Below are 14552 nucleotides of genomic sequence, written 5' to 3'. Positions count from 1 at the left end.
TGCACAGAGACAACCTCACGTGGATGCTGTGCCTGTTTCAAAGCAATCACTTCTATGGTAAGCCTGGGTGGGTTTGGCGGAGTTCTGCTACGTGGAACTCCGCAAAGCGCAAAAAAACCTGCTGCACTACACGGAGCACCGCAAGCAGCAGAGTACGTTAGATAAATGCTGTTTGCAGTGATTTTTAGCGCCGATGTTTGTCTGCACTGTGCAATCATCGCAAACGGCACCATGCACAGCACAAGCGGGCAGTGCTTCCTCTCTGCTGTTCGGATAGACTTTTTACTTGAGTGACAGCTTTCTCAATGCTAACAGATGGTTTCCCAATGCGAGCATACGCAACCACTAGCAATGAGAAATCGGACCGCCATCGTCAAGAAATCTCATTAGGAGTTTGATTTTCCATGCTTGTACTCGCTAACTTGGTGTTGACGATCGCGAATGAGGTAAAATCTCGCTGGTATGTGGATTTTCCTCACTTGCACTCGCCAACGAAAAAAAAATACTCCACTCTGCTACATTCTGCAGAGTTTTTCGGAACTCAGTGAGCTCAGCATAACGCGGAAGGGCAAAAACTGTGCAAACTCTACGAGCGGAGTGGATTTTACGACTGAGACTTATTCTATAATCACATGAAATAACACATCATGAATCTAAACGCTTCATAGTCAAATCCCACATTTTAAAAACTATGCTGGTAAAAAAGCACTACAGAAATTTCATTTTCTCCAGTTGCCCCAAGTAAATGTGTCAGTGTAAGGCCACAATATGTATGGCTGAAACAAATCAAAATATTCCTGGTTTTCACAACAGTATACAGTAAGATCATTCTCAGTAATGCTTTTCACTAAACATCTTGACATATAATTTACCTTCCTCTTCAAACTAAATGTTTTCTGCCCTATTGAAATTCTTTCATTTATAGCAGTTCGTATTTAGAGAGACAGCATATATTGCTGAATTATAAGATATTAACATTTGAGCAGTAAAGTTTGTGCAGAATGGAGGGCCCTCATCTTTCGTTGTAGTATACAAAGTATAAACATTGTTTTTTTATTATAGTTGTGTTTTTATATTTACTGATTAAAATGTGAATGTGTGCGATGTCAAATGAAATTTTGTTTACATCTTCGGTGTCTAAACTAATTCATCTTCATGTAATATTTTCTTGCAGAATTTAATTATCAATCGTGTCCATCAAGATATGATTGTGAAAACAATCCCATTTCTGTTTTCTGGAAATTGGCATCAGAACACGTGAGTAAATGGCTAAGGTTGGGTGGTGAGTTTTAAAGTGAGTAGTGCCGGCTGAACACTATTGAGAATAGGAAAGAATCACACATTATCTTTCTTCCATTTTCACTTACTTCTTTATGTTTATTGTATTGGTTTATCTCAAAACATAAATTGTTGAGCAAAATGGTAGCAAAAGTGTATGCAACTGGTTTTATGAAATGAAATAAAATACCAGCATTTATAAAGCGCACAGCTACCTCCGGAAAGGTGTCCCGGCGCTGGGGGCCCTCTGGAAGATTAAGCGAGCTATTGCCCAGAGTCACATGGTGCTGGGCTAACCTGCCGCCGGCACCAGGGATCAAACCATGAACACTGCTGCTCCACACCTCTTCGACAATGACCCTTACACTATGGTGAATGCTTGTTTATGACTGAATTTACAGTTTACAGAAAGAAACACTGCTTCAGGCAACCACAAAAAGAAATCTGAAATGGCTATTGGTCGTGAGACTTTTCCTATAAGTAGCACACTCAACAGTAATACATAGGTTCAGTGACTCCACCTTGTCAATTGTAAAAATAAACATGACGAACAAGGACATTCACTTTAGTCTGCATAATTCTGCAGTAAATGCATAATTCAAAACACATTATTCTGATAAACCAACCAAAACATGACGTTAATTCCAAACAATGGTCCTGAGTATGTATGTTCACTGAAAAAAAAACAAAGGTTAAAGCGACAGTTATAATTAGGTACAGTATAAAACAAATTGATAAATCACTGGGAAAAACAAAGGATAAAGTGCCATTATAGTTTGGTGAAAATGTTATTTACAACACAACATTTTAAACTAAAAAATACATTGAAATTCACTAATTATCGTCAACTGAAGTAACTATAACTCACGCCAAGAAGCTACTGTAATTTGCTCCATGCACAGTCTTGCCATAAATGATGTCATTTCAGATTTTCTGAGTGATGTTATTAATGCTGTCACTTAACATGTCATGAGTGATGTAATATGTGAGGGTGTAAGCAGTGCGTGGAGAGGACGCAAGTTAAAGAGATTTTCAGGCTTGAGTTATAGTTTCTTCAGTTAACTATAACTGGTGAATCTTAGTTTTGTTCTGTGAATTTCTACTGTTTATTTTTTTTCTGTACTATGAGAAATTAGATTATTGGATGAGGGAGTTAAAACCCTACTCAAGCATCAACTATAACCCTTGTCAGGGTGAGGCACACGTGGGAAACAGCCTTTACAACAAGGTTTTTCCCACGTTGTGACTTAACCACGCATTTTTAATCACACATGTTTTTGCAACGTGTATGTTTTTCCAATTGGATTGCCTTTACCACGCATTTAGGGTAAGTTGGAAGGTGTGGGGGATCTTCCCCCACAGATACATTGTTTTTGAATAAATAACCAATGTATGGTAATGGCATCTGTTGTAAAAACCTACATGTTGCAAAAAAATGCGCAACAATAAATGAGTGGTTAAGGCTTGCAACGTATTTCCCTGCATTGTTCCGTCATACAACTGGTACAAGCAAACTCCAGATTAACCTGTGCTCAACCTTCAAATAGCGTCTCACAGAGCAGTCAGGTTTAACCCAGAGGTAATGTGTAAAGCATTTATGCAGCACTTCAAACAGCAATAACGTGAAAACACCGCACAAGAAATCTCCCATACCAATTTAGAGCAATTTTTAATAAAGAAAACAAGATCAAATGGCAAACATTCTATCAGTAGATTTGGAAACATGCAATATTAAAGATTTTAGTAAAAATATCACCAAAAACACAAAGTGCCAACTGTGGATATATGGTCTTGCTGGACCAGGAAAAGTCACATGTTCAGGCTAACCGCGATTGAGCACGGTCAGTTACAGGGACCTGGTTAGGCAAGCTGAGCAAGAGTACTTTAATTACTGGTTGTGGGGCATTGTGACGTTCCACGCCAAGAATACGTTGCACATTCAAGGCGAGACTTTGGTTTCAGGGAACTGCAATGAAAGGTCCTCCATTGTAGTCAACGATTCCGTAAATTAGGGTTTGCCATGCGAGGTCTGACATTGAGGATGTGTCGCGAAGTTGAGGCAGTGCATAAGTTCTGAGGAGCTGCAAGACCCTATTGTGAGAACCTGCGTCATCACAGAGGCTGCCATCAATGAAAGATCTGCAATGCGAGTGTCTGCATTGCGAAGCTTCATACAGCAGCAGTTGCGGTGCAGGCTGAGAAGTCAATCCGGAGTCCTTGCACTGGGAGAACCCTCTCAGCTGAAGCAATGCATCAGTTCTTCTCAGGATTGAGCCATACAGCAGAGGAGAAGGGCCGGTTCTGCTGGAACCACAGATGGGCTGGCGGAGCACCTCCAGGCCCACTTCCAGGGGTCCAGGACTAGGGTGGCACCACTTGGCAGGTAGAGCTCACAGATGTCAGAACCCAGGTGCAGGTTTCAAGGTTGTTGGTGCTTTCTGTCCCTGACATTCTAATGTGGAGGGCAGCCGACTAGCTCTTGGAGTCACTCTAGGATCCTGGGTTCAGCAGATGTAGGTCCAGGCCTTCTCACCAAGGCAAAAGAGCAGCAGGTAAGCACCTCAGGGCAGCAGTCCTTCAGAGCAACAGTCCAGCCGAGTGGCAATTCTTTCAGTGCCACATCAGTCCTTTTTCCTGGCAGGGTCCACAAGTCCAGAAGGGTACTGTAGAGGTGGTGTCTGTGGTGTCTACGGTCTAATATTTATACCCGAGCCTTTGTAGAGGGAGACACGTCTAGAGGTTTTTCTTTGAAGTTCCCAGGCATCCTGCCTTTCCTGTCCTGGCTCCAGACTAAATACAGGGTGTATGAAACCCTTTGTGTGAAGACAGGACACAGACTATTCAAGTGTGAGTAGGGCTGTGCCTAGCTTTGCCCTACTATCCTGCCAGTGATGGCCCATCCAGGCACACCTACACTCTCTACTGTGTGGCTCTCTAGGAAGAATACACATACTGTCAGCTGCACCCAGTCTTATCACACAGAGACAGACTGCAGGTACTAAATGGCTCAGGCAGAAAAAATTCCAACTTTCCAAAAGTGAAATTAAAAAAATTGTAATTTAAAAACTGAGTTCACAATGAGAGAGGATTTTGCATTACAATTCCAAATACACCAAACATGAACTGGGCACCTGCTCTCATTTGAAAATGATCACTTATTAAATGTAACGTTTTCTTAGCAATCATTTTAGAGAAAATATTGTACTAATATTATTAATATTGTCATCGAAGATGTCATGAGTAATGTAATATGTAGGGTAATTAGCAGTGCATGGTGAGGGGTTCGAGTTATTGTTACCTTAGGGCATGAACTACAGTTTATTGAGATAAGTATAACTATAACTGCTGAATTTCAATGGTTTTGTGTGTGTAAAATCTGAACCTAACTATAACAACCCTCTAACATTTGTCTTTTAGTGAATTTCTCAGATCTTTTTAATTCTAATTCCTAACTATAAGGTCCCAGTAACCTTTGGTTTTTTCAGTGAATGTCTACAGATTTTTTATTGACATTTCTTAAATATAACATCCTTGTAACCTTCGTTTTTTCCAGTGAATTTCTACGTTTTTTAATGTAAAGTAATATTTAATTATCACACATTTATCAAAGAGTTTGCTGCAGGGCCTGGCTTGTGGCTAACACCCCCCACACATATAGGTAACTCCCCGCTGTGCTGGGTGCACGGTTGGATTTTTTAGTGAATTTCTAAGGTTTTTTAAATTCTACTTTATAATTATATAAGGTCTGTGTAACCTTTGGTTTTTTCAGTGAATTTCTCCTTTTTTACGTAAAGATTCATTACCATACATAATCAAACCACCATCGTGCACCGCCGTTGGCCGTGTGTGGTGGGGTCTGGACACAGGGCCTGGCGGCCAGGCCCTGCAACTAAACTCTGGATGCAGCCAACCTCATGCCACCTTTGACCGTGCCCAGTGGGGAGTTGGATGCAGGGCCTTGCCTGTGCCCAGACCCGGTGCCCAACCCCTTCAACGGCAGAATACCCCGAAGAGGGGCACACAGACCCCCCTCCTCAGGCCCGCCACATTTATTTTAGGAGAAGAGGGTACATGGCCCCCCTCTCCAGACTGTATGTGACCACAGGGACCTCATGCCTGGTGCTCACTCTTAATTTATGGGGGCCGGGTAACTCAGCCCCTCTCCCTGGGTTAATTTCGACCCAGAGATTCCATCACCCTGGACCCCGACATATTGTAAATTGGGTTGGGGCACGTAGCCCCCTCCCGAGACTGATTTCTAGCCTCAGGGAACCCATCTCCATGGACCCAGCCATATTATAAATGGGGAGGGAGGAAAGCAGCACCCCTCCACGGGTCCATATTGGCCCAGGGGACCCCATCCCGGGGGCATGGCTAATCAGTCTAGGCCTGTGCATCCTCCCTTACCCAGCCGATGTTGGCCCCTGGAGCCCCATATCCCAGCCAACAAAGAGTGGATGCCCTGGAGCCCACCCAGGGTACCTACTTCACCATTAATGGGGGCTGCGGCCCCCACCCGGAGCCGGCATTGATACCACCTGGAGGGTGCTCCCTGTGGGCAGGAGCAATATTTTAATCTATTCTCCCACCCGCTGCACTTTGGGGCAGAAAGCAGATGAAAAGCAAGCTCCCAGCAGGCAGGAAAATGTTTTATGCTCTGGCCCGCTGAAAGCAGATTTAGTGTTTGTTCTCGCATGATGGGAGCTTTGAAATTGGTCTTGCCAAGCGAGAACAAACAGAGATTTCCCTGCATGCGCCAGTGCGGCCAGGAAAACTGCAATGTCCCGAGGGTAGGCACTCCTGGACACAGCTGGAGTTGAGCCTGGTGGATGGGGGTCCTCAGGACTATTAATGGCTTGGGGACGGGGAGCTGCACGGCCACCCTCTCTCTTAAATTTGCAGCCAAGCCCCAGGGGATGGGGTCCCTGAGGCCAAATTGTGCCACTGTAGTGCTGTTCAATAGCAGGCCAGCCAGAGCACTATGGTACTCCCTGAAACAACATATTTTTACCATATATGTGGGTAGTGTAAATACATACTGCAGTCCACATATGGCATTCAACCTCCACGCTTCTGGTGTATTTCAAATGCCATCTACATTGACCTTATAGGAAAGTTAAATTGGCTAATTAGATGAAAGTAATACATATTATGAATTTTTAGGGAAAGCACAAGAGCCATGTCACCAATTAGAAGTAGCACAACACATGGAGTCCCTAAGCTAGCAAAACTATACAGAAAAAGAAGTGGAGACCATTACAATAATGACGTCCTTTTTTACACAAACCTAACAATGGAATAGAACACAGCTCCTACAAAGCTGACAAACAACCTTCTGACATAAGATACAAAAGGTTGTTTGGTGGCAGTAAAGACCTTAGTTTTCTGTATGAAACCAAAGCACTTATAACGCGCACGGATACTCAAGAGTGTCCTGGCGCGAAAGCCAACTGTAGAAAGCACAGAGCACGGAGCTTGATGGAGGTCCAAGTTAGTTAAAAAGCAAGGTCTTTAGTTCCTTTTTAAACAGCCTGAGATCCTGAGTGTTTTTTTCAATTCATAGGGAAGGGTGTTCCATGCTTTAGCTGCCCTAAAAGACAGAGAACTGACCCCCATACGTGTAAGACAAAATCGGGGAATGACTGCAAGACATAATGCGGCTGATCACAGTTGTCTTCAGGGAACGTAGAAATCGAAGCGTTTCCTGAGATAAGAGGGCCTATATTTATAAAGGGCACCGTGGGCAAGAGTGAGGGCCTTGAACTGAACATGTTGCTCCATGGTAAGCCAATGCAGATTCCGAAGATGTTGCTTGGTGCTTGATCTTTCAGGATTACCCAGCAATACTCTTGCTGCCGCGTTTTGAATGGTTTGCAGCCGGTTTTGAATGGTTTGCATGTTTCAGGTGCTTGCGTGCCATGCCGGTATCCCAGAGGCATGGCACGCAAGCACCTGAAACATGCAAACTCTTCCACTCCAGTGTTACTCTCTGGAGACTGGTCTTCTTATTAGGTGTCGCTTGACTCAATGGAACACATAGTCACATGCAGGAATCTTGCACTATTAGGACCTGGTGAATGAAGGTAGAGGAAAGTCATTTGAGGACCAACAGGATTAATTATCCCCTTTCCGCAGCTATGGAGGTAAAAACTGCTATCAGACTTCTGAGTAACAGCTATGGCCACTGATCTTGCACCATTCCCACCTTTGTGATCCTGGCTAGTGTACCCTAAATCTTGGGGTAACTTCAAAGGTGCTGTCCCTGGCCGGTATGAATGACTGATGCATGGTTTGTGTTTGGCTGCTAAGGACTGCATGGACCAGCTTGATTTGAGGAGGAGGAGATGGGACTCATTCCACACATCTGACTCAGTGTTATAGAGTGTGTTCGAATTGGTCATGTCTGCAGGGATATCCCCAAATGTTTTGCCTTCACACTCCTGTTTTCAAAAAACGTTTTTGTTGACATTGAGGACTCTGCACACTTTACCACTGCTAACCGGGGATGGTGAAACTGGCTTACACACATTTGACACATTTAATTTACTTATAAGTCCCTAGTGAAGTCCAACTACATTTATCCAGGGCTGTAAATTAAATGCTACTAGTAGGCCTACAGCCACCCACATAAGTGGCCCTTAAAAAAATTCTCATGAAAGCCATTGCAGCCTCTGTGCAGTTTTAAACTGCCAGTTTGAACTGGCAAAGGAAACCTTTTTGTCAGGCCTAAAATATCCTTTTTAATATATATCAGTCACACCTAGTGTGGCCCTAAAGGGTGCGGTGTACTAAAACAGTTAGCATTATCCTTTTAAGTTTGACATGTTATGATAATGAAAATCTCTTAAATACATTTTAAATTAATTTTTCATTACTGCAAGGCCCACCTGTCCCATAAGATAACATGGGGCTAATTTATTACATTTACTAAGTGATAACTTTAAGTTGGGAGCAGGTGGGAATATCGAGTTCAGTGTCTAAAGAATTGTAATTTAAAGCCCCTTTTTGTAGCATAGTCAGCTTTCAAGTCACAATTCTGAAAATGCAGCTTTTAGAAAGTTGTCATTTTCCTGTCCTACCTTTTAGTGTCTGCTGCCTCTATCTTGGGTCAAATGACTACCAGTAGCTAGCAGTTGGTCTTTGTGTATTGCTTTCAGTTAAGTTCAACCCACCCGCCCCACCCCTTACCTAGCTTGTAGTGGTAGGTCTTTTGATATGTTTTCCTATTTGGGAATTGGCTGTCTTTGATGTGGTAGGTTGCTATGGCTATGTTTCATTCAATGGTTGTCGCTGGTGGCAGGTGCAGAGCTTGCGGGTAGTTTGAAGTTGTTTCAAGTTATTTCAATGAAGATTGTCGGTTGAAAATACAGTTGGAAGTTGCAAGGGAAGTTTTTTGACGGGTTAACATTGGAGTGAAGATAGGTAGGAGAGTATGTTTTTGACAAGGGGAATTCAGTGATGGTAGGCACAGATCTGGGGTGGCGGGGCGGGGGTCCGGGGAGAAATAGAAAATTAAATTAAACTTACCGTGTCCTTGCGTCTCTCCTCATCCCTCCAGCCCAAACAGGTAGCCCACCCAGGCTCCCCTGAGCCAATCACAATGCTGCAATACGGCATGAGGCTGGGTGGAGTACATGCTAAGTGCTGGCCTGAGACGGCCAGCCAAACATTCATGCCCTCCTCCTTTTCCCTGCTCTGTCAGCAGAGCAGCCCCAACCAGCCTGGAAAAGCTGCAGTGCCCGCAATAGGTAAAAATAAAAGAATGATAACAATGAGTTGTTTAATTTGTAATTACCCTTCTGAAAAGCAGTGGGGCGGTGCTCCTCCACTGTAGTGGAGGAGCCCCCACTGGAGGCATATGAGGGGCTCTTAGGGGATGGGGGAGGTGCATGGTTAGTTATCACAATGTCTAGTGAGGACAGATTTTTATAGCTTGTATGGTGAGAGGCCAAGGGTTTGCTTAATTGAATCTGCACCTGGTTCATTAAAGAGGCCTTTTCCACACTTAACTATGGGTCATATGGGTTTTTGGTGCACCGTCCTGCCCGAATCCTTGCATTTATTTTTCCACTGCCAAAATATGTCTCGGGCGTGGTTTTCCATTTAACTCTGTATCTTGAAAAACGGGGACCACCAGCGTTTTTCATTTATTATGTATGAGCAGCCGGAGACATACCCTGACAAAAGGACGTAATACTGTTTTTACAAAACTAAGCCATACTTCGCCTCCTACCTGCATCCAGACTCATCTATATTCATGTAACACTCATAGATAGCACACTCTGCTCCTCTTTCTCTGTGTGTGTTTCTTCTCCCATCACCACAGACAGAAGCGGGGAAAATAGCAATATGACGCGGCCAGCGCTTGGCTGCTTCATATCACTTTTTCATTGACTTCCTGCTCTCCACAAAGCTCCCGCCCTCCCATTCACCACCACACTCATTTGCCAAAACCAATAGCTTGCCCATAGGCAGGACCTTATTGACTTTGCCAGTGCTTGTTTTGAATGTGGCTGGTTTAAACACCAAACTGCACAAACCAGAGTGGGTCCTTCTTTTAAACAATTCAATGTTATCTGCCTTCCAGAAGCTCTGGTTCTTTGGCATTAAATATTGATGTTTATATTTCGTACGCTACCTTAGACATCCAATCAAGATCTTGTTGGGCTGAGGGTGGTTTGCTTATCTTTTTTTACGTTTTGTTCTTGGTGAAAGCATCATGGTTCCGCTATGACTTTCCATTTTTTCAGTTGCTTTGTGTAGAGTGAAATGGTTCACATGTACAACATAATGCTTCAGAGATTCAGACCTGCAGATTAGGCTATAAAAAAACCCTGGAGGCCAGAAAAGCCATGTAAGGGGGGGGAAGCCTGAGACTCGTGGGCATCCAGTGTTACAAACGACAATTGTGCATTATGGAAACTGATTTATTCTTCCCCCTTATGTTTTTATTTTTTTTAAAGATGCCACTGCTTCTGGACATCTTGATTTTACGTTGGGTGGCACATTTGGGCTGCTGTTGTGGCAAATGACCTGAGGAGTACCATCATGAGCAGACTGCCTCCACCTTGGTCCCAGTTTACTATACTTCCTATATTTAAAAAAGATGATAGGTACGATCCAAAATGTTATCACTTTATGTCCCTCTTCGATTATACACTTAATATTACGGGCAATATTTTGTTGTCCAATACAGACGTTTCAACTGGCTTAGGCCAATAGTTGAGGACTACTGAACAGTGTTTACACCTGTATTTGATCGTTAATAAATATTGCAAGGTGGAGATAGTTTTTAACACTTAGCCATTATTGACACAAGCAATGAATTTGACTGTGTTAATTGCATAGTTATAGTCCATCATTATTTCCTTGCGCATTGAGGAACCAACTGCCTGGTTCTTGAGACAATTAGATACTGATGTTGCCGCTGGTGTTGGATTTGGATCAGAAAGGGAGTGTCCTTATTCATTCAACGTTAAGAGAGGTGTTCACCAAGGATGTGTGAGGGCATATGCTTCTCTTTACGCTCTACATCAATGACCTAGAGACTTGTCTGGTGACCAATGGACCTGAAATGCCACAGCTGACTGCACAAGTGCTTTTCTAAGCTGGTGTTGCAGTACTCATGACTAGAATGGCCAAAGGGCCACTGGTTTCTTCTGCTCTTTTAATAGATCAATTGGACCTAAACAAGAACTGTAACACACATGATTTGTGGTGTTAAAACCAGCAATAGCCAGACTTTCCCGTACCTTAGTGTCCCACTGGAGGGTGCTTGTAATTGTCACCATCTGCTTAACATTAGAAACATTCAATTTGTCAGATACAGTGAAGCACTTTTTAAGTTTACCTCAAAATGATGATTAAAACATTTGAAAGAGAGAGTTGCCATTACCAAGGGTAAACAGTCTGTTGGTGATTACTCATGCTGCAGGGTTGTTCTGCTTTACTGATATTTTTGTATACCCAAAGCAGAAGATGCCTTCTTGAAAAGGTTGCTGTCTGTTCCCACCAGTTGCTGTACAAATGTTCTGTTTACATTTGTCATTCGGACGTTGGGCTCACCTATTTGAGGTACATCAGGAAATAGCACCTTCTAACTCTCTGGCTATCGATTTGGAAGCAACCTGAAACTAGTTTTAATTGCTTGGTAATCAGTGACTGTTTGCAACTAGATAATACTCTCACCATTCCATGGCTACGCTATCGTAAAACATTATCCGCTGATCTAGGTAAACCAGAGGTATTTTGTGATCGTTAATCCATTGCTGCCTCTTCTGAAGAGATTGTGAAGCCTCTTTTTTCAAATTATGTAGTGATGCCAGAACAAGCCCAGAGTTCATCAAGCACACAGTCTGAGCTAATTATTTGCTACGTTCAATTGATGCTGTGAAACCATATCTCACTGTGGTAACAAATATGCAGTCCAGATATCTCTTGATGCGCTTCAAGCTAAACTATGAATGACAGTGGATGGATGAGCGTCCGACCTGTCCTTGTGTAATGAAGAGCTGGTAGACCACAGGAGAAGAAAGTAGGAGGAAGAAGAGGCTTTATAAAACCCTGCCGTACACCAACATTCTAACCACATCAGCAGGTGGAAGGACTGACTATTCTGTTTTTGGGAGGAGAGAAAATATGTGAACTACAGAGACTCTCCTCCCCTCACTCGGAAGATACCACACATCCCCCTTCTATACAAATAATAAGTTCACACAAAGGAAAAAGACTCAGGAACCCTGGGGTGAGAACAAAGGCAAGGGAGAGGGAGAGAGAATAAGGGCAGGTAAAAGAGATAGACCAACAGAACATGAAATCATGTGAGACTGTGGTGAGCTGTATGATACAATTTACTTTACAGCATAATCTTTGAGAAAACTTGGACATCTCTTACTTCTACTTGACCTGGTGTGGGCTTTGGCTTTCTTAGCATCAGCTACAATGAGTGCGGTCTCACTCTCACCCCTTCCTTGTGTGGTAAGGTTTGTGAAGGGGACAGAGTACATCACCAGCCTCCCTAAGTTCAAAATTCTCCCATCTTGCATTTTAACTGCATTCCTGAATAGTTTTACAATTCTCATACGTCTTGTAAATTCGGACCACTTCACTCTGCCCTGGGGAGCTTTAACTTTGCTGAAATTACCCACCTTGAAACTGATGTCTTAGACTGCATGTGTTCTGCCATACCTTAGTTTTCTTTCAGCCATGACGCACTCTTCTCTTTCACCCAAAGTAGGGTTCTTAGAGAGGTCTGACCACCCTTTGTGCTACTTTATCCACCCAGGTACCAACCTACAGTTGGGCTTCCTAGCTTTCATTAGTTCAAAAGGTGTCAGGTTGGTATTTTGGTGTGGGGTTAACCTCTATTCTTGGAAGCGCTTCATCACTTCCTCCCTCCAGCACAACCTACTGACTATAGCTAACGGGATGCCCTGCTTGATGTTTTTGATCAGTCGTTCTACCATCCCATTAGCCTTCGGGTGATACAGAGCACAGAACTTGTGCTTTATTCCATTGCACTGTAAGAACTCCTTCTTTTCCTGAGAGCAGAATTGAACTCCGTTGTCCATTTGTATGGTGCTTTGCAACCCCTCCCTCTGGAAAACTTCCGCAGGAACTCTATAACCAACTTAGTGGTGATCTTTGAGACAAACTTCAACTCGGACCACTCACTTAATCAAATTAATCAGGTGGGTTGCTGTAAGTACAAAGTCTATGAGCACTAGGATATACTGTGATCATTTCTCCCCTGTTAACAGGCCAATTATGTCTAAGGCTACGTCCACCCACGGACCCTCTGGTGGTGGTCTACAGTTCACGAGTGGCATATGCAACTTGAGTATTTTGTCACTAGAGGAGCACGATATACACTCCTGTATCTTCCTCTCTTTGTCAAATCCATGTTTGGCCACCAAAAATCCAAACGTAGCCTCTGTTTAATCTTGGTAATACCAAGATATCCCTGGATGGCCAAGTTGAACTGTATGTCCTGCAAGGTTCCACGTGGAATTAGCTTTGTGCCACGGAATAAACACTCATCCACAATGGACAGTTCTTCTCTAACCATCCAGAATGGTTTAAGCGACTCGTTTGACCTGGACTGACCATCTAACCTACATCTTTTCACATACCCTCTGCAAGAGTGGGTAAGCCTTCGATTCTTCCTTCCAGTGTGCTTCTTCTATTGCCCCTTGGGTTATGTTGCACACTTTCGCATTTTGTAAGCTCAAAACCTCATCTTCCTTATTTGCTAGTATTGTTTTCCTCCTTCCGTGGGTACTCTACAAGGCATTAGAGGCAATCTGCAGCATAGTTTCTCACCCCTGGTATTTACTCCACCCAAAGGTGTACTCGTGTACATTCACTACCCACCTTTTGATCCTACTCAAGATGGAGTTTAGTCCTTTTTTTGTAAAAACTTCAATGAGAGGCTTATGATCGGTCCTCAAAATGAAATTGGTTCCCCATTAAAAAAAATTTAAACTTGTTAAGGGCCAATGTGCAGCTAGAGCCTCCTTCTCAATCATAGAGTAGTTAATCTCTGCATGACACAAGGATCGAGACGCAAACGCTAACCTCTCCTCCTCTTTCTAATCCTCTTGAGTCATGACAGCTCCTAGGCCTTTGGAGCTAGCAGCTGTTGTTATTACTGTTCTCCTGCCTAGTAAGAACGCCTTCAGGCTAGGAGCTCCAGCTAAAGCTGCCTTGGTGTCCTCAAACTCTTTCTGACACTCCTCACTCCAATCGAACACTACCCCATTCTTCAACAGACTGCGCAGCTGGTATGTTCGCCTAGCACAATTTTGAATGAATTTACTGAAAAACTCAACCATTACCATAAAAGATTTGAGTTCCTCTTTGAGTTTTGGAGGCCTAAAGTTTAGTGTAGTGTCCTGTAGCTCTGTTTTGAGTAGTATACCATCTGCCGTCACTCTATGTCCCAGTAACTCTTTTTTCCGAGCAACTTATTCTGTACTGTTCACTTTTTACTGTATGTCCCTGCTCCTGGAACCTCATCAGAAGTTGTTTGAGCCTTTGGTCATGTTGTACTCCATTCTCCCCAAATATCAGTACATCATAATGGGAGCACCTGGAGCATATTGGTCATAATGTTATAATTCTCTGGAAAACTGCAGCTGCTGACACAAGTCCCAACAGCAGGTATTTGAACTTGTAGGCACCCATGAACATGATAAACGCCATCAGTTCTTGTGACACAGGGTGAAGTTTGACTTAGTAGTATTCAGAAGTCAAGTCTAGAGTAGAGAATACCT

General features: G+C 43.2%; 1 protein-coding gene across 1 annotated transcript in view; it reads left to right on the top strand.

Annotated features, from left to right (window-relative positions):
- Positions 1-14552, top strand: part of LOC144821805 (ADP-ribosyl cyclase/cyclic ADP-ribose hydrolase 1-like) — a 212759-nt gene that overhangs the window by 107134 nt on the left and 91073 nt on the right. The window contains exon 5 of the mRNA XM_078678980.1: positions 1175-1257. Within this exon, the coding sequence (XP_078535106.1) occupies positions 1175-1257 (83 nt within the window). The remainder of the gene's footprint in view (positions 1-1174; positions 1258-14552) is intronic.

The sequence above is a fragment of the Lissotriton helveticus genome, chromosome 2_2, assembly GCF_964261635.1.
Source record: "Lissotriton helveticus chromosome 2_2, aLisHel1.1, whole genome shotgun sequence".
Lineage (NCBI taxonomy): Eukaryota > Metazoa > Chordata > Amphibia > Caudata > Salamandridae > Lissotriton > Lissotriton helveticus.
Note: the sequence above shows the minus strand (reverse complement) of the source record. Positions and strands in the feature narration are given on the sequence as shown.